General features: G+C 52.1%; 1 protein-coding gene across 4 annotated transcripts in view; it reads right to left on the bottom strand.

Annotated features, from left to right (window-relative positions):
* Positions 1 to 2,057: 2,057 nt before the first annotated feature.
* EXOC3 (exocyst complex component 3) overlaps positions 2,058 to 19,600 on the bottom strand; it is a 25,585-nt gene continuing 8,042 nt past the window's right edge. For 3 of the 4 annotated variants that reach the window (XM_024121078.1, XM_024121087.3, XM_007111369.4), the window contains exons 4-13: positions 13,228 to 13,909; positions 11,306 to 11,423; positions 10,987 to 11,112; positions 9,923 to 10,023; positions 7,964 to 8,074; positions 7,693 to 7,843; positions 6,230 to 6,352; positions 4,069 to 4,230; positions 3,645 to 3,772; positions 2,861 to 3,160 (exon numbers count right to left, since the gene is read on the bottom strand). In XM_024121078.1, the coding sequence (XP_023976846.1) occupies positions 2,989 to 3,160; positions 3,645 to 3,772; positions 4,069 to 4,230; positions 6,230 to 6,352; positions 7,693 to 7,843; positions 7,964 to 8,074; positions 9,923 to 10,023; positions 10,987 to 11,112; positions 11,306 to 11,423; positions 13,228 to 13,909 (1,874 nt within the window). In that variant the 3' untranslated portion in view covers positions 2,861 to 2,988. Of the gene's footprint in view, positions 2,666 to 2,860; positions 3,161 to 3,644; positions 3,773 to 4,068; positions 4,231 to 6,229; positions 6,353 to 7,692; positions 7,844 to 7,963; positions 8,075 to 9,922; positions 10,024 to 10,986; positions 11,113 to 11,305; positions 11,424 to 13,227; positions 13,910 to 19,600 lie in introns of those variants that run through there. The other variant, XM_055086498.1, reaches the window with a different exon arrangement.

Genomic DNA, 19,600 nt, shown 5'->3' with positions numbered 1-19,600 from the left:
TTTCCTTAGGAAAAAACTTGTAAAATTTTTTATTAGGGAAGAATTCTTATTTATTTAATACCGAGCTTTGGCCTACTTTGTGGTAGACCATAAAGTACACAAATTTAGGGGTCACTCTCACTTCTGTATTTTCTTGAAAATAATTTTGTTACCGTGCTCACATACTGTGTACTATTGATCTCTATTGTTAAAGGAGATTTAATGGAGAAATTTCACTGAAACTGGAATTGGAATGCATTTTAAGCTATGAGTGGTGGAGCCTGTGAATGCTAATTTTGTGAATGTAGTCTAGTCAAGCTTTGTGTGACCCGAATCACAATCCACGTGCCTTATCACAGTCCTGCCCCACGTGCTGTCGGCAGCGTCTGGGCAGCGCCCACCACAGACCCTACAACAACTGCTTGATCAAGTCCATTAAAAATGTTTCAAGGCGTTTGGGAGAAAACTTTGTTGACAAGTGAGAGTTCCTATCAAGGAGGCTTTAAGGAGCTGTCTGCGGCAGGCAGACTGTATTTTGGCCCTGAAATTAACGCGGGCGCGCCCGTGCCTGTGTGTACGCGTGTGCCCGCGTGCGCGTTAGGGTCAGGGGTAATGCAGAGGCTGCGGCACGGCCTGGGCCCTGGGAGCCAGTCCCTCCTCAGCAGAGACTGGACATGCACCACTCTGGCTTCTGGGGCAGGGGCAGACCACCCGGCCAGACTGGGAGGACCAAGCACCTGTCCCAGGCGTGGGCCTGGGGCTGAAAAGAGGGGGGTGGGGACAGCCGGGTCCAGAGCCTGGGGGGCAAGAAGGCAGCTCTGCAGGATTGAGACGAGGCTGGTGGGAGAGGCAGCAAAGTGGGCGGACCCGCCCCTACATGTCCTGGGGGGTCCCCTTCCCCCAGGTGGAGCCGCCCGGGGCTGTGGGTCATCTCCTGCGGGTCACCCTTGGGGCCTCCCTGCCAGAGACAGCCTTTGATTTTAATAGTTAAAATTTTTAGTCTTACTATAAAAAGAACAGCAAGTCCAAGTGGAGTCCACAGACACTGTTTTCAAGAGGAGCCTACCCAGTAAATGTACAGCCCTTTCCATGTTGGCGGAAAGCACAGACTCCAGCAAGGAGGGGGCTCTTTCCTGCGGCTCCCCTCCCTCCCTGGGATAAGACAGGATCACAAAGCAGGTGGCTTCGAACAACACTTACCGCAGGGAGTCGGCATCAGGTGAGGGCAGAGCCACGCCGCCTCGGGCCACTTCAGCCTCCGGTGCTCCTAGGCGGGCAGCAGCTTCACCACAACCCCGTCTCCCCGTGGCGTTGCCTCGCTGGCACGGTCACGTCTGCTTAGGGCCCCCACCTCCGCTCTTCCACGTCGGCTGCCCACGCAGGAGGGTGCATGGGGCAGCCACTGGAAGCCCCCGTGTTGCCCCCCCGCCCCGACTGACTTCCTCGGGAAAGGAAGAAACCCCCTGCTTCTGGGCTCCGTCGTGGGGTGTCCTTGTTACGGCAGCATGGACTGTACGTGGGCAGGTGCAGGGGGAGAGCACGCCAGGCAGTGCGACAGACACACAGGGTCAGGCGCCCCTCTCCCCTTTTTGGAAACCTGCTGAGTAAAACTGAGAGTTGGAAACTTCCTGACTTGAAAGACGCTTTTCGACTGAATGGCAGTGCTTATAGGGAGAACCGCCCCAAGACCCGGTGAGTCTGCCACGGCCTGACAAAGTGACGCTGCCTTCCGGCGGGGGCCACAGGCTGGCCGTCCTGGTACACCCACCTCCCCCACCGGGCACGTGGCAGCCTGATCAAGAGGCAGGCACTGGCCTTCGATGTGGGTGCCTGCTAGCCTTTTGCCCGGTGATCTGGAGGTGACCCTCCCCTGGGTGCCGGTGCGGACGCCGCCGCCCACCCCCCGGGACGTGGCCCTCCGCCGTGGCCCTCATCACACCTCCCAGCACATCCTGGCCCCGCTGGAACATGGTGGCATCTGGCATTCAGCTTGGGGCCCACCATCACACAGGTGTCCCCGGCGACCGAGGGCCCTGCCTGCCCTGTGGTGACCACTGTGTAATCAGAGCAAGGACAGCACGGGTTACTCGGGTCTGCTGTTGTGAAGAGTCACCCCGGATATTTATTCGAGAAGTAACTCAGAGTGAAAATTCTCTCAGCCAGTGGAAAAATAAATGTATCTTCATTAACATGAGGGGCAATGACTAACGACTGTTAACACTCGACTTTATTAACTCAAAAACTGTACTGAGCAGTGCTACCTACTAGACACCAAGTCTCGTCATGCAGGGAAGCGGATTAACGTGTATATTAACAGACAGCACACTGGCAGGAAACCTCGAGGAAGATCACGTCTCTTCTGAGCAACACTTGTAAGAACACCCTAGTGTCTCCATTTAGGTTTTGATTCTTCCAAGAAAAAAGTCCCACCCCTCGTGAGAAGGAAATAGAGCACAGCATCCACTCTTCTGTCCTGAAAGCCTGTGAGGAAGGAACTGGGACCCTCAGAGCAGCCCAGCACCGCACAGGCCACATCCTGCACGGGAGGAGGAACGGGGCGAACGCTGAAGCCATCCCCACGGTCCCCTCGGAGCTCAGCTGCCGAGAAGCCTGTCCAGCGGGGCGGCGGCGGGGGTAGGGACCACACGGGGCTCACCGTTCACTCAGGGTGCGACTCTGCAATTCGCTTGGTGGAAAAGAAAGATGGATTTGCAGGCGGCGGGGATTCACGTGCCACACCCGCCCGGTGGCAGGTGTGCCCCCGTGGGAGGGGGGAGGGAGGGGGGAGGGAGGAGGGAGGGAGCAGCGCGCCCACCAGACCCCAGCGGGCTGGCTCATCACCAGGACGAGGCCCTCACGGCGGGAAGCCCTCATTTCCCACCACAAGTCCAGACCCTACTGGGCAGCAGTTTCAGAAGTGTGTACACAGCGCAGAGGCGAGGGGGAGCTTTCCCGAGACAAGGCCGCCCCCAGACACGCGGCTAACGCCCTGCGGGGGAGCCCCACCAGCTACTTGAGGAGCTTGGCCACGTTCAGGCTGGGAACCGCGATATCCTTGAAGATGGGCACGTAATCTGGACTCGCCTGGGCCGGGCCCTGTTCCAGCGTCTCGATGATGGTCTGCTTCATGTCCCGGCTGGCGTCCCCCCGCACGGCCAGCAGCGCGCCGATGTGGTCATCCCTGGTGGGGGGAGGGGGCGTCAGGGTGCAGCCGTGGCCACTCAGCCTCCGAAAGCGACTCAAGCCCCGCCGACCCCCGACCGGGCAGCACGGTTCCTGGAGGTTCACAAAGGCTGGCGGGGAGCCAGCGCCGGGAGCCGCTCCCCTCCCTTCCTTCCCCCACACGCAGGAGGGGCCCGGCTCCGTTCCCCGGTTCCAACTCCACGCGGCACAGGATCAGCCTCCAGAAACCAGTCTGCTCGGCCACCTTCCCATCGGCGCCCCAAGCGCCAAGTGTGGCCTGGTGACGCCCGGGAACCGTGACCCGCGGTGGGGCTGGCGGGCACCGCTGTCGTCTCTGAAACCCACTCTGCCCGCATCGCCGTCCGCATGGCATCTGGGGTCCTTGCGGGGGCCCGGACCTGCCACACTCACCAGGGAGGCTCCCACCTAATGCCCGGGACCCTCCCTCTCCCCAGAGACCTCAGGAATGACCCTGCCGCTACCTGATGTCTGGGTATTTGCTGACCAGAGTCGAGACCTCCAGGTAGAGCAGAGAAGGGTCCGTGAGCTTAATGACTTCGGCAACGGCGATGATGGCGTCACAGTGCCCGTCCATCTCCTCACCAAACCCCTGCAGGACAGAGCACGGGAGCTGAGCGGACCGCTCACCGGGCTCTCCGGCGGAGGCCACCAGGCCGGCAAAGCCCTCAGGACTCCCTCCCGGTGGGGAGCAGCCAAGCCTGCCGGCAGCCCGGCCCCTCTCTGAGGGACAGGGACACCAAGCGCTGGGGCTAGGGCCGCTGCCGCCCCCACCCCAAGGCCAGGCCGGTCTACACGGAGACCGGCTCTCGGAGGGGGACACCCAGCGGGGCACTCGGCTCCCGACGCGACTGGTCCCGGGGACCCGGCCCGGCCAGGCGCACTCACGGAAGCCAGCTTGCGGAAGAGGAAGCGCAGCTGCTCGGCCTCCCGCCCCATCCGCTCGGCACCCTCCTTGCGCTCCTCGGCGCTCCGGAACGAGATGCGCTTCTGCATGACGGCCCGCAGGTACTCCTGCACCGTGCGCCGGTGCGCCTCGGCCATCATCCGCTACGGGGCACACGGAGAACCGGGTCAGCCTGGCACGCGGGCCCCAAGGCGAGTCCAGGCCCACCGTGCACGGGCCAGCGCGCTCCTTCCCGTTTCTCATCGACACAAATTTTAGAGTCAACACAGCAAGCACACCTGAGTCTATTACAAAGGCTATTTTAGAAAATTGTAGCAAGCAGGTTCACCGTGTTTCACGTCTGGGACACGGGCAGACGCACCGGCCACACGGCAGCAGCCAGAAGCCGGGACTGCCTGGACACCTCGGATGCTCGTGTCCATTCTAGAAAGCCCACAGGATAAAGTACGCCGCGGGGACGCGCGCCTGCAGCCCCGCCAGACACGTCGTCCTGGGCGCGGACCCGCTGCAGAGCAGCTTCCCGTCGGGGGCGAAGGGGCAGGTGCCAGCGCGGCACCCACTTTACTGAGACCCGTCCGGTGGCTCACGGGCCCCCCCTGGGGAATCCGGGTCTCTTTTCCTCGCCCTGCCCATCCTGCACGCGTCTCTCAGCTTCTCAGCCCAGGAGTGTGGGGTGTGGGCTCAGCGGGAGGACTGGGGACCCTGGGCCAGGCCCCTGTTCTGCCCCTGCTCTGCCCCTCACAGGAGGAAGGGCTCCACACATATCGCACCTCGTGCCCAGAAGGCTAGTCAACGACCAGTCTCTGGAGATGGTGTGACGAGCTTCTGGGAAAAGAGGAGCCCCGAGTCCACACGTTTGGGGAAGTTTTGGAGAAGGCCGTGGTTTTCTCCGGAGCCCACCCTCAGGTAGATGGACACCTGGCAGTCACCCACGAACACGCGAGCACGACTCTTGCTGACAAAAGGCGCAGCCTCAGAGTCCCAAGAACAGACATCAGGGAGGCCGGGCAGTGATGGGGACCCCAAGGGCCCCAAACAAGACAAAGCGAGATGACACCCGGCAGCCGCAGGGACCCAGGCGGAGGCCAGGCTCCTGGCAGAGCAGGTGAGACTGCGGGCTCCCGGCCACTCCAGGAGGCGAGCCACCTGGACCAGGAGTGGCTGAGACACAAGCCCCGAGGACTTCACACACCCACTATCAGCTCAAAGGACAGAATGCTGAGAAACATAAAAGGTGGAACCAAAAACCGTACAAGCAACAAGAAATTCAAAATTGAACAGAGCTGGTCCCTCCGACCTCTAACCACCAGAGGCCCCTGAGAGCTGTGAAGCGAGCAACCAGGTCGATTTAAAACACCCGGGTCTCCTCGCAAGCATCACTTTTAAGGGCAGAGTTAGGAGAATTTAAACTTACGAATGAGACAAAGACGCCCCCGTGCTGGGGGGTTCCCAGCCAGGGCAGCGAGACCAAGAGAAGACATGAAGGTATAAGAACCAGAAATGAAATGACACAGTGACGCTACTCACAAATGAGACAAGTGTCTACAGGGATGCCCGGAGGACCTGGAGACACGTCCTGAAGTGTCTGCACCCGAGCTCTGTGTGTCAAACCACTCACGCGAAATAAACCAGAAACAGAAAGGCTGATTTTAAAGCAACAACAGCAAAAACCACCCAAGGCCCTGAGAATTCCCCCGCGGAAAGCGGCCTGAGCCCCAGATGGGAACGGGCATTTCCCGGGGCCTGGAGGGGACCCCGACGGCCGGGGACCCTGGAGTCTCCCGTGGGCCCTGTGCTGAGAGCCGCCCGCTGGCCCCCAAGCGTGGACGTGAAGAGGGACCTGCCGTTCCTGTCCAGCCTCTCAGCAGAGCCATGGCCACAGCCCCACCCGCCCTTTGAGGGGTCCCTGCTGAGGAAGTCCCCACCACCCACGGGGTTCTGGGTCTGCGGCCGTGTCAGCGTGGCCTTGGACAGCAAGGTGCATGCCCCATCACCTCCACCTCCGCCACCTTCAGACAGCAACGTCTCCGACCTGCTTGGGTTCACAAAACCACCCGTGAACCTCCACCCAAGAACTGATGACACCAAATTCTACACAAGATGCCAGGGGACTCAGGCCACATGTGTGCCCCCCACTCTTACCTTTCTATATGGCTTTTTAATTTTGGCAAAATCATTAAAATAGTCTTCCACGGTGACACAGATGATGTCTACAGCGTTTGATCCTAACAGCCACTTCTTTGTCATCAGCTCATTGAGATGTTGCTGAAAGCACAGACCACAGAAAACACCCTCACGACGGCCTGTCATCAGGATGGGGGCACTTGGAGCCACCTTCCCAGGCCCGCCTGATGTTCTGACCACAATAGCGACACTCAGGCAGAAACTCTGCAAATGTGTACTTTAACCGTAAAGACTTACACCAGACGCAAGGGAGGTATCTGTGCGTACACATCTTACCTTAATTGACTACACCTATTTATCGTGTGGACGCTCTGTAATTTGTGTACCCAATTCTTCTTTTTTTTTTTTTTTTTTTAGTTTTTTTTTTTTTTTAACTTCTTTATCGGAGTATAACTGTTTTACGATAGTGTGTCAGTTTCTCCTTTACAACAAAGTGAATCAGTTATACATATACATATGTTCCCATATCTCTTCCCTCTTGTGTCTCCCTCCCTCCCACCCTCCCTATCCCACCCCTCTCATGGTCACAAAGCACAGAGGTGATTGTGTGCCCAATTCTGAGGAACATTTAAAATGTCTCATTTTGCAATTATAAAGAATGCTGAAGTGAATCTGTACATTTTTGCAGCTGAAAGTCCTAAAACTAAAAGTTATTAATCAGAAAGTACGCAAACTACAACCTTGACGACTGTTGCCCTCCAAAACTTGTGCCAACTGCCCTCCCGTAACTGTACCGATTCACGGTTCTGCACAGAATACAGGGGTCTCGTGCCCTCAACATCACGTGGTAGCAGTGTTCTTAATCCTTACCGTCCCGGTAAGCAACAAAAATATTCAGTTTTAATTTGCTTTTCTCTGAAGAGCAGTTAAGACTGGGCACTCTGTTTCCTACTTAGGACACATGCCTCCTTTTTCTGTGAAAGAGTTATTCATGTCCTTTGTCTATTTCTCTATTATGTTGTCTTTTTAAATACACTTTGTTTTCTAAACCATTTCTGAGAAAATTACAGATGTCATGAAATGACACCACCCATCACCCCAGGAGCTCCTTCCCTGCAGGACCCAAGATGATCGTGATTCTATTTTTTAAATACACGCTGGTTTCTGCCAATTCTATACGACGCTGAGCCATTTCCAAACCTTCTGAAATACCCTACTTGCTCATCACGCGCCACGCCTTGGAGGCGGTCTGAACGCGCTGTTTGTGGCTGCGCTCTGCGCCTCCGCTCAAGCCCCAGCCGCCGCGTGACGGGCGTGCAGGCCTGCTCGTGCCCTCAAGCAGGAATCCGCTAACGACCATAACCAGTCTCCTCTCCAACGCCAGCTTCTACCCTGTAACCTGCTGAGCGCGCTGGTCTCTAACGCTCCTGGAAGGGTCTCTCCTCGACGCCACACCAGGGGACCCGGCCCGCGGCACCCACCTCCAGGTCCAGGAAGACCTCCTCCAGCAGGCTGCCGCAGCCCTCCTCCGCAATGGCGTCCAGAAGCCCATCCATGCTCGGCTGGCTCAGAGACACGCCTTCTTCCACGTCTTGTGGCAAATACTTTCTTTTTAAACTGACTATGGACTCTCTGCGGGGAGACAGAGGAGGGGACAGGGGCCCGGTGAGGCAGCCGAGCACCCCCTGCCCGCGGCCCCAGGGCCCCCGCCCCGCCCCCGCCCCGCGGCCCCAGGGCCCCCGCCCCGCTCACTTGAGGGCCTGGCAGTTGTTGACGAGGGCGACCAGGTACTGTACGTAGCAGCGTGGGTACTGCCGCTTCCGCAGGTGCTCCTCCTTGTACAGCCGCGCCTCCTCTTTGTACCTGGGGACACACGGCCATGTCACAGCGGCCTCACGGCACGGCGCCACGCACAGCCTCACAAATCACATTCTGCATCGCCAGCGCTGGGCCAGACAGGTCTTCAAAAATAAAGGATTCTGGGGGGGGCGGTGACCTATGCTAACAGAAGCTGATCATCTAAAAAAGGTTATTAAACATTAATTTCGTTATCAGGCTTTGAAAGACGGCTCACTGTTCTGATCTTACAAATATCCTGAAACATCTGTAACTGGGGAAGTATTATTTCGTCTGACATATGATTCACCTAGAAACTCCTACAATAGTGTTCGGAACACAATCAAATGTTAGATAAAATGTCCTCTTCTGAGACTTTCCCCGAAAAAATCAAACTAAAAATAAATTAGACTCTTTAAGATGTCAAGAAAACAACTGAGATGGCTACATACTTCCCTTTTTAATTTATCATGGCGATTCTCAATCATCTATGGGAGTACAAGAAAAGCACGACACACCGTATAAATTCGTATGCGTTTTCAATAGATGTTAAGGAAGGAGCAGACTGAGAACTGGCAAGTAAAGGGAGGCGATCAAGCATTTATTCCGCCTTCTGTCCAAAGCATGATGCAGGTGGCCACGCAGCGGAGGCTGCCGAGGAAAACACCCACTTCACAGACAATACCAACGGGATGCCTGACTCAGGCCATGACCCACGGGTGGACAGCTGACGGGGATTCTAAGCAGGGGCCTGGCTGTCGGCACCCGAGCCACAGGAGCAGGGGTGTGGAGCACACGGCCCGTGCCAGCTTACGGGCAAACAGTAAGGAAACACGGAGGAGCCCCACGGCCTTCAGAGCCAACCCGTGGTTCGTGGGCAGACGGCAGCCTGAGGCCAGGCAGGAGGACACTGGACAGGAGGGTCTGTGCGTCTCCACCAGCCAGCGGCTCAGAGCGGGAGGGGCTGCCCTCCAGCGCCACACAGTGCAGGCCTTCTGCCGACCTGGTCTGAACACACAACTATAAACAGGTGGGTCTGAGACCCACACACAACCCTGGTGTCAGGCGGCCCCACGGAACGCTCCTGACGGTCTCGGTGGGTTGACGGCCCCGCAGGTAGGGTAGGCAATGCAGGGGATGAAATGCCGCGACGTCCGGGATTTGCTGTAAAGCACAGCTGACCCCTGAACAACGTGGGTCTGCAGTGTGCAGGTTCACTTACACGTCAATTTTTTCAGTCAACACGCACTGCGGCGCAACACGAGCCGAGGCTGGCTGATCTGTGGATGCGCGACCACGGCAGAGCGCCTACTGCGAGCTTACGTGTGGATTTTCAGCCGCACCAGGGGGTCGTCCCCTCCAACCCCCACGTTGTTCAAGGGTCAAGTGTACTTCAGCAGAGCGAGCGGGAGGGGAGCCAGATGAGGCAAGGGGTGGCTTTAAAGGGCAGCTTTTGAACCTGGATGGTGGGCTAAACAGGTTTTCAGGCCATTCTTTCCACTTCCATATACGTCTGAAAACCTTCTTTGTGTACAACTTGGGGGGGCGTCCCTGTGGAGGGCACCCCGGGAAATGGGACAACAGGAAGGCTGGCTGAAGGAGGTCCCCAGCTCCAAGCCTGCAGCAGCACCAGCCCACTGCTGAGAACCGCACACCATCACACCCGGGACCCCGGGGGAATGCGACCCATTCAAAAGGCAGGTAGCAAGCAGGGGCCTGAGCTCTGGCTCACAGGAAAAGGCGACTACGGTGAAAGCAGGGCTGGAATTCTTTTTTAATACAGCCAGCTGAGGGTCAACACAGTTCTGCTCTCCATTAAAACAACAAAACAAGACAAAACACTTGCTAAGTTAGCACACTGCCAGGAATACATACCTACTTAAAAAAGAATTCATTTGCTGAAGACACAAAACGAGTACCTTTGTTTTCAAATCTTCACTTATCTGAGCAGCGACTTGAAGGTTCTGTTCGAACATCTAAAAATCGGAGAACTTATGAATTCTGATAGAAACCCGCGAGGGTGCAGATGCCCCATTATACACACCCCCCACCTGTTAGCTGGCAGTCAGGTCAGGCCAAATCCAGAGGAAAAATGAAGCTAGGTGGAAAATCACAAAGTTACTTACACAAACACACAAAACTTTCTTACCAGTTAAAAAAAAACCCCAGGGAATCATCTCCTAATTACCTGCAAACAGGCTGGTCTCCACAAGGGGGACACGTATGTTCTCACAGGGAGACGAGGGGTCCAGGGAGGTCGGGTGTGGCTGGGGTCACACGGGTACCAGGGGCTGGCCTGTGGTTTGTGATGTGGGTTTCTTAAGAAGCACCAGGAGGATACACACTGGAGCTGGGGGGAGCCGGACGTGGGAAGGCGGAGAAGGGCCAGAGGCAGAGCTCACCCCATGCGGTCACAGGATGTCCGTTTCCAAAGTAAAGGAAAGGGTGAAGCCCAACGTGTCATGGACCAGTGGGATCACCGAGAGCCTAGCTGGAGTCCGAGCTCCGCGCCAGCAGGAGAACACTGACACGGCTCGGCCCGCCTACCATCAGCAACGTTTCTCAAAGGAAGGGGACTGGACAGGCCAGACAAAGAGAGCAGACTAACTGCAAGAACGCACGATGACACTAAAAACCTAAAAGGCTCCTCCCAAAGTACGTCGGATTAGACTCGACTGCGTAGCATTTACGAAGACAAACCTTGGCCGTTACATCAAGAAATTAGCAAACTCAAATTTGAGCATCAGACACACGTAACATGTAATCGGCTTCTGGTTTGAGATCAAAAACCATTAGGAGAACAAAAAACATCAGGTTTCGCGACCGTGGGCAAAACTACTGGCAAGTCTGACCCTCGGTTCCGCAGCTCCAGAGAGAAGCAGGTTCTCTCCGCCGGCAGCACGCGACCGCGTGCACCTGCAAAGCCCGAGGCCCGGTACCTGGAAGACGATGGCGGGCAGTGTCGTCTGGTAGTAGCCGTCCTGGTCGGCCTCAGGTTCAGTCTCTTTCACCCAGTCCTTCCTGTCTGTTTCTAGGGCTTTCCGCAGCCAGGCAATGATGTTCGACTAAGCGGGAGGGAAGAAGAGAACCAGCCCTGGAGCCAGCAGGCCGCTCGCTCTGCAGTGGGGCAGCCGCAGGGGTGAGCACCGCTCCCTGGGCCCAGCCCCCACGCAGGGGACAAGCCGCCTCCGCGGGCAGGCGCCACGGCACGTCCAGGACGCCCCCAGACCCGACTTCGCAGAAATAGCCTCCACTCACTGTCAGAGTCGACATGTAGGTGTCGAGCAGCTCGGAGACCACGTCTGGAGAAAGCAGAGGCTCCAGGACCCCGACGTCCACGTCCGGGGCCAGCTCTGCGTTCCCCATCATCTCTGCACTGCGGGCACAGCCGGAAGGGGAAACAGGAAACCCTCAGGTGAGTGGTGCTATTCCCTGTCCCAAGGGCCTGCAGGGCAAGGTTTGTTTGCTCCACCCACGGTGCCCCCTGAGGAAGACCAGGGCCTGGCAGGTAGCAGGTCCCATGAGTTGGAGAACAACAGACAAGCGCTGAATTTAGAAACGTAGGGCACAGGCGCTAACGCCGCTGGTCCAGCAGGAGGACAAGGACCAGAGCGGAGAACACCTGACGCCTGCAACCAAACACGCGTCAGCAAGTGAAGTGTCAGCACTTGCAGCCTATGGGGCTGAAGCAGGGAGGGATGTGAGCCAAGCTTCAGAAAACAGTTCTCATAAAAAACAGATACAAGCTAGGTATGTGGCTGGGTTCCCAAATGTCCAAGGCTGAGTGCTCGGATGACTCCCTAAGTATGGATTCAGAATGACAATCCTGAGTATTACCAGCTTGTCCACCACTCCTAAGACATCCACGGTCTTCCTGAGTGAAAAAGCACCTCATGAGATTCTGCAAATATTAAGAGACCATCTACAGCTTAGAGTATTTCTGCCCCAAGAACCTTAACGCCACATGATAATGTTTCTAGTGTGAAAGCAGTCCAACCTTTCCCATGAGAAACTCCAACACGATAGGGCGTGGTGACCAACAAGAAGCTGTCAAGAACTGCCACGGACAGAAAAATGCGTGCAACGTGGCGAGTGAAAAACAAAATCAAGGCCTAAAACCATGCAGGTCACACAAATGCACAACCTGAAGTCTGGTGGCTGGAGCCCGGTGAGGGCCCAGGCCCCAGAGTCAAGTCCTGCTCCCCACCCGAGGGCCGTGTGACCCTGGGCGTGTTCCTCCCTGTGCCCCAAAACGAAGATGGTGGTGGGAGATCTTCCTCGAGGGTGACCTGACGACAGGATCAGGTAACGGCAATGGAGGGCGGCACACAGGAGGCACCGAGGCCCCGGCCCAGCACAGGAAAGCAGAGAGCACACCAGCCGCAACGAATACGATGTTTTCTTTCTCTTTATATGTTTCCGTGTTGAAATGTACATATTCTCTACTACAAGCAGCTACCAAAAAACAAACACAGACCAAAAAAATCCCAAAACCTTATTGCTAAAACGAGAGGTTTAATTAACTTCTACACACTAGCGACAAGACAGGCTAGAATAAAACGTGCTTCCCTCTCGCTAGCTAATCCTAAAAGAATTTCAGAATACCCCACCACTGGCTTGTTTTTCAAACCCTACCTCAAAGTAATGCCTGCACAAAGTGGCTCACACCCCTTTTATGAAGTGACAAAACCTCAAGGCTGAAGTGCCAAAGGGTGGCTGATTCTCCTCTCATGCTGATGAGAAGAAACCAAACTCGGGTGGTCAGAAGCCAGCAGGAGCAAGCTGGTGTCTCCTCAGCAGCACGGGACTCTGTGCAGGTCTCAGGACCTCCTGGGTCCACGTGTCCTCACCTGTACAACAGGTGACACCACCTACTCTCAGCGTCACCGTGAGAAGGCGGGTCAGGAGTGCAGGAAACGCAATGCCGAACTGCTCACTATGGCCTGACCGGCCAGAGCCCAGGCACCACCCAAACGCAAGAGCGTCCACACGACCACGGGCCGGGCCCGACCTCGGGTCACAGACGGACCAAAAGGAGACGCGTCGGCCAGAAGGCCACGCCCGTGGGTGCTGAGCACCCGCCCCAAGCAAGAGGGCCCAGCAGACGTTTAGAAACTGTCAGTGTGCTTCGCCCGCAGTGTCTACGAGACAGGAAACGCCAGGTGTACAGGTGCAGTTACCTGGTGTAAGTGTTTAAGACCCACGTCAGCAGGCTCACGATCTCGTTTGCTTCCAGGTCCTCTGATGCGAGCTCCTGCATTCGTGTGCTTAGAGCCTGGTGGTACACATTCAGGAGGTTCCTGAAAATCTGGTAGCGAGGAGGAAAACACTGCACCATCAGGTTCCTGGTGACGATGAGGTCGTCCAGGACGCACTTCCTTATGATCTCCAGGTGGCGGACGAGCCACATCCTGTCAGACTGCCTGGTGTCCGCCTGCGTGCCCTCAATCCTGGTGGTCACGGTTCTGTCCAGGATGGCAAACATCTTCTCCTTCCAGTTCTTGGGCCTTCCAGGAGGAACAAAGCCAGTTTGCTTTTTTCGGTCAAGTACGCGCCTGTCAATTTTTTCTTCCCTTTCGATGATCCTGACAACTGAGACCAGCAAGGTGGGGTCACGGCGCACGGTGACCAGAGACCTCTGCAGCACCACCCACAGCTGCTTGGCCAGCTCGTCAGACAGCCCCTGCGTGCTCCCGAAGTAGCTGTGGATGAGGGTCATGTCACGTGTGTTCCCGCTGTCCGTGCGGTACTGCTCGTACATCAGCCCGTCCCGGGAACACTCCAGATCCATCAGCTTCCGGTGGGCCTGCAGCAGTGCCCCTTGCTCTATGAGCTCCTGGGTCTCCCTCACGATCTCGGGCACTGGGGGGAAAGGCACAAGATGGCACCGTGAAAAAACACACAAAGGGCCATGCGGGACTCTGGGCAGATGGGGACAAGGGTGACCAGCAAACTGTCTCGCACTCGGACAACGGCTGCACTGACAGACTCCATCCGAGTACCTCTTTTGGAACTCTGGAGTCTACTGAAGGCATACAACTTCCAGGGAAAGGTGTGAAAGTAAGTTGTGGTTAATACGGGTACATTTCAGCTCTCAGCACCAGTAGAAAAGTAGAAACTGACTGCAAATGACCAGGAGAGGCACAGGCTCAGAAAGACCTGAGAAGACCTTGAGTTTGCATCTCAGCCTGATCCTCAGCAGACACAGACTACAACAATCAAAACAACAAAAACAACAAACAAAATCAGCATACCCTGGCAAAGAGGAAAATCTGATTTCCAGAGTTACATGTTATTAGAGTCTAACGTCCAACGTCCAACAACAACATCACAAGGCATACGAAGATGTAGGAGAGAAGGGAGATTCAAGGAAAGAAATAAACCAACAGAAACCATCCCCGAGAAGGACTAGATGGTGGACTAGACAAAGACTCTAAAGTAAACTCTTAAACGTGCTCAAAGAACTAAAAGAAAACGTGGAGGAAAGTATAATAACTGAATGAAAAATTTACTTCAGATTTTCAAAGCAGATTTGATCAAGCAGAAGAAAGAAAGAGCGAACTTGAAGACAGGACAAAGGAAATTATCAAGCATGAGGATAAAAGGAAAAACAGACTAGAGGAGAGTGAACAGAGCCTAAGGGGTTTGTGGGGTGCACATTGTGGAAGTCCCAGAAAAAGAAAGAAAGATGGGCAGAGCCACTACAGGCACGCCGTGCTTTACTGTGTGCTTCGCTTTACTGGGCTTCACGGACGCTGCAGTGCTTACAAACCGAAGGTCTGTAGCAACCCTGCATCAAGCAAGTCTACCAGCACCATTTTTCCAACATCATTGCTCACTTCGTGTCTCTGCGTCACATTCTGGTTATTCTTTCAGTATTTCAAACTTGTCACTGTGATTGTAAGTGTTATGGTGATCCGTGATCAGTGATCTTCGATGTTGCTATTGTAATTGTTTGGGGGCACCAAGAATCGTGCTCGTATAAGATGGCAAACATAACTGACAAATGTGGAGTGTGTCTTCACTGCTCCCCTGTCCCTCTCCCTCTCCTCAGGCCTCCCTATTCCGAGACACAAGAATACTGAAATCAGGCCAATTAATAACCATACAATGGCTTCTAAGTGGTCAAGTGAAAGGAAGAGTCGCACATCTCTCACTCTAAATCAAAAGCTAGAAATGATTAAGCTGAGTGAGGAAGGCCTGCTGAAAGCCGAGATAAGCTGAAAGCTGGGCCTCTTGCGCCCAACAGTTAGCCAAGCTGTGAACGCAAAGGACAGTTCTGGAAGGAAATTAAAAGTGTTACTTCAGTGAACACACGAATGGTAAGAAAGCAACACAGCCTTAGTGCTGATATGGAGAAAGTTTTAGTGACTGGATAGAAGATCAAACCAGCCACAACATTCCCTTAATCAAAGCCTAATCCAGAGCAAGTCCCTAACTCCCTTCATTTCTATGAAGGCTGAGACAGGTGAGGAAACTACAGATCAAAAGTCAGAAGCCAGCAGAGTCTGGTTCATGAGGTTGAAGGAAAGAAGCCATCTCTATAACACAGAAGCGCAAGGTGAAGCAGCAAGTGCCGGTGTAGGAGCTGCAGCAAGTTCTCCAGAAGATCTAGCTAAGATAATTCATCTGCATTTTTTTCAATGCAGACAAAACAGCCTTCTATTGAAAGAAGATGCCATCTAGGACTTTCATAGCTAGAGAGGCGAAGTCAGTGCCTGGCTTCAAAGCTTCAGAGGACAGGCTGACTCTCTTGTTAGGGGTTAATGTAGGTGGTGACCCTAAGGTGAAACCAATCTTCATTTATCATTCCAAAAATCCTAGGGCCCTTAAGAATTATATTAAATCTATTCCACCTGTGCTCTATAAAGGGAACAGCAAAGCCTGGATGACAGCACATCTCTTTATAACATCGTTTACTGAATATTTTAAGCCCACTGTTGAGACCTACTGCTCAGAAAAAAGATTTCTTTCAAAACATTACTGCTCACTGATAATGCACGTGGCCACTCAAGAGCTCTGATGGAGATGTGCAACAAGATCCTTGCTGTTTTCATGCCTGCTAACATAACATCTATTCTGCAGCCCACGGAGAGAGAAGTAACATCGACTTGCAAATCTTATTATTTAAGAAAAACATTTCGTAAGGCTACAGCTGCCACAGATAGTGATTCCTCTCACTGATCAGGGCAGAGTCAACTGAAAACCTTCTGGAAAGGATTTACCGTTCTGGATGCCATTAAGAACACTCGTGATTCATGAGAAGAGGTCCAAATACCAACATTAACAGGAGTTTGGAAGAAGTTGATTCCAACCCTCATGGATGACTTTGAGGGGTTCACGACTTCAGTGGAGGAAGTAATGGCAGATGTGGTGGAAACAGCAAGAGAACCAGAATTAGAAGTGGAGCCTTGAAGAAGTGACTGAACTGCTGTGATCTCATGATAAAACTTTAACACATGCAGAGTTGCTTCTTATGGATGAACAAAGTTCTTAAGATAGAAACTACTCCTGAAGTTTGAAGACGCCGTGAAAATTGTTGAAATAACAAAGGATTTAGAATAGTACAGAAACTTAGTTGACAAAGCAGCAGCAGGGTTTAAAAGGATTGACTCCCAATTTTAGAAGAAGTTCTCCTGTGGTAAAATGCTATCAAACAACATTGCTGCTACAGAGAAATCATTCCTGAAAGGAAGAGTCAGTCAACACAGCCAACGTCACTGCTGTCTTATTTTAAGAAACGGCCGCAGCCACTTCAGCCTTCAGCAACCACTGCCCTGATCAGTCAGCAGCCATCAACATTAAGGCAAGACCCTCTCCACCAGCAAAAAGATTATCACTCACTGAAGGTTTGGATGACAGTTAGCATTTTTCAGCAATAAGGTATTTTTTTTTTTTTTTTTTTTAGGCTCCAGACGCGCAGGCCCAGCAAAGTATTTTTTTTTTTTTTTTTTTTTTTTAGGCTCCGGACGCGCAGGCTCAGCGGCCATGGCTCACGGACCCAGCCGCTCCGCGGCATGTGGGATCTTCCCAGGCCGGGGCACGAACCCGCGTCCCCTGCATCGGCAGGCGGACTCCCAACCACTGCGCCACCAGAGAAGCCCAATAAAGTATTTTTTATTCTAGGTATGTACATTGTGTTTTTTTAGACATACTGGTATTGCACGCTTAATAAACTACAGCACAATGTAAACGTAACTTATATTCACTGGGAAACCAAAAAATTCGCGTGACTCGCTTTGGTAAGATAATTTGCTTTACTGAGGTAGTCTAAAAACGAATGGATGACAGTTAGCATTTTTCAGCAATAAAGTATTTTTTTTTTTTTTTTTTTTTTAGGCTCCGGACGCGCAGGCTCAGCGGCCATGGCTCACGGACCCAGCCGCTCCGCGGCATGTGGGATCTTCCCAGGCCGGGGCACGAACCCGCGTCCCCTGCATCGGCAGGCGGACTCCCAACCACTGCGCCACCAGAGAAGCCCAATAAAGTATTTTTTATTCTAGGTATGTACATTGTGTTTTTTTAGACATACTGGTATTGCACGCTTAATAAACTACAGCACAATGTAAACGTAACTTATATTCACTGGGAAACCAAAAAATTCGCGTGACTCGCTTTGGTAAGATAATTTGCTTTACTGAGGTAGTCTAAAAACGAACCTGTGTTATCTCCAAGGCGTGCCTGTATTTTAAATAATGGTCAAAAACTTACTAAATTTGATGAAAGACATAAACATTCAAGAACTCAACAAACTCCAAACAGAAAAAACTCAAAGAGACCCAACACCGAGACACATTATAATCAAACCATGGAAAGCCAAACAGAGAGAGAGAAATCTTGAAAGCTTCAAGGGAGAAGCAGCTGATCACATACAAGGGATCCTCAATGGAATATCATCAGATTTCTCTTCAGAGACTGAAGGACAAAAAGCAGCCTGCTGGTAATATACAAAGTGCTAAAAGGAAAAACACCTGTAACTCAAGAATCCTATATCTGGTAAAACTGTCCCCCAGAAGTGAAGGAGAAATTAAGACATTCCCAAACAACAGGTGAAGGAGTTTGTGACCACTGGACCTACGCCATGAGAAATGCTAAAGAAGTCCTGCAGGTGAAATGACACCAGACAGCAACTTGAAGCTGTGGGAAGAAATGAAGGTCTCAGTAAAGGTAAATACATGGGCAACTGTAAAGCCAGTATTATTGTAACTTCGCTTTGTAACTCTTTTTGTTCTACATAATTCAAGAGACTAATACATTTAGAGAAAAAAAAAAAATGTTAGTCCAAAGCTAGTACTAACAGAAAGCTAGAATTGCTGTTACTCTGGTTTATAATTCCACATTTTACTTCCTACATAATTTGAAAGACTACTGCATTTTTTTAAAAAAAGCAGCTAGTCTATGTTTTTGGATACACAATGCATAAAAGATGTAGTTTTGTGACATCAATAACTGAAAGGAGATGGGAAGTGTTGTATAGGAGCAGAGTTTCTGTATATTATTGAAGTTATGCTGGTATAAATTCAAATTAGTGTTATAACTTTAGGATGTTAAATGTAATGCCCATGGGAACAAAAAACGATAATAGCTATAGAATATACAAAAAAAAAGGATTGAGAAAGGAATTAAAACACTTTACTACAAAAAAAAATCAACTAAACAAAAAACTATAATGCAGAAAATGACAAAATAAGGGCATACAGAAAACAGTTGGGAAATGACAGACTTAAGTCCCTCCTTACCAGTAATTACTTCAAATGTAAGTGGATTAAACTCTCCAATCAAAAGACAGAGACTGGCAGAATGGATAAAAAACACATGATCCAACTTTACGCTGCCTACAAAAGACTCACTTGAGATCCAAAGACACAAATAGATTGAAAGTGAAAGGATGGGAAAAGTTATTTCATGCAAACAGTAACAAAAAGAGAGCAGGGGTGGCCGTACTAACATCAGACAAAACAGATTCAAAGTCAAAAAAGGTTGTAAGAGACAAAGGAGAAATTTTATATTAATAAGACGTTCAACCCAGTAAGAAGATACAATTATAAACATTTACACACCTAATGACCATCAAAATATACGAAACAAAAATTGATAGAACTGGAAAAACAGACGGTTCTACAACGATGGCTGGAGACTTCAATACGCCGCTCACAATATGAACACAACAAGCAGACAGAAGATCAGGAGGGAAATGGGACTTGAACCTCACGACAAACTAACTAGATCTAACAGACGTACACAGAACACTTCACCCAACACACAACAGCACACACTGTCAGTCCTCTTAAGTGCACATGGGACATTTTCTAGGGAAGACCATACCCTCAGGCATGAATTCAACTAAATCATTAGGCGTGAATTCATTTAAACCATGAATTAAATCTCAATAGATTTTAAAAGATAAATACCATACAAAATATCTTCTCTGACTACAAATGGATAAAGTTAGAAATCTGTAATTGACAAAAAATTCACAAATTTGTGGAAATTAAGCAGCACACTCTTTTTTTTTTTTTTTTTTTTTTTTTTTTTTTTTTTTGTGGTACGCGG

This window comes from Physeter macrocephalus, chromosome 8 (assembly GCF_002837175.3).
Source record: "Physeter macrocephalus isolate SW-GA chromosome 8, ASM283717v5, whole genome shotgun sequence".
In the NCBI taxonomy this organism is placed as follows: Eukaryota; Metazoa; Chordata; class Mammalia; order Artiodactyla; family Physeteridae; genus Physeter; species Physeter macrocephalus.
This window is presented reverse-complemented; position numbering and strand designations above follow the sequence as displayed.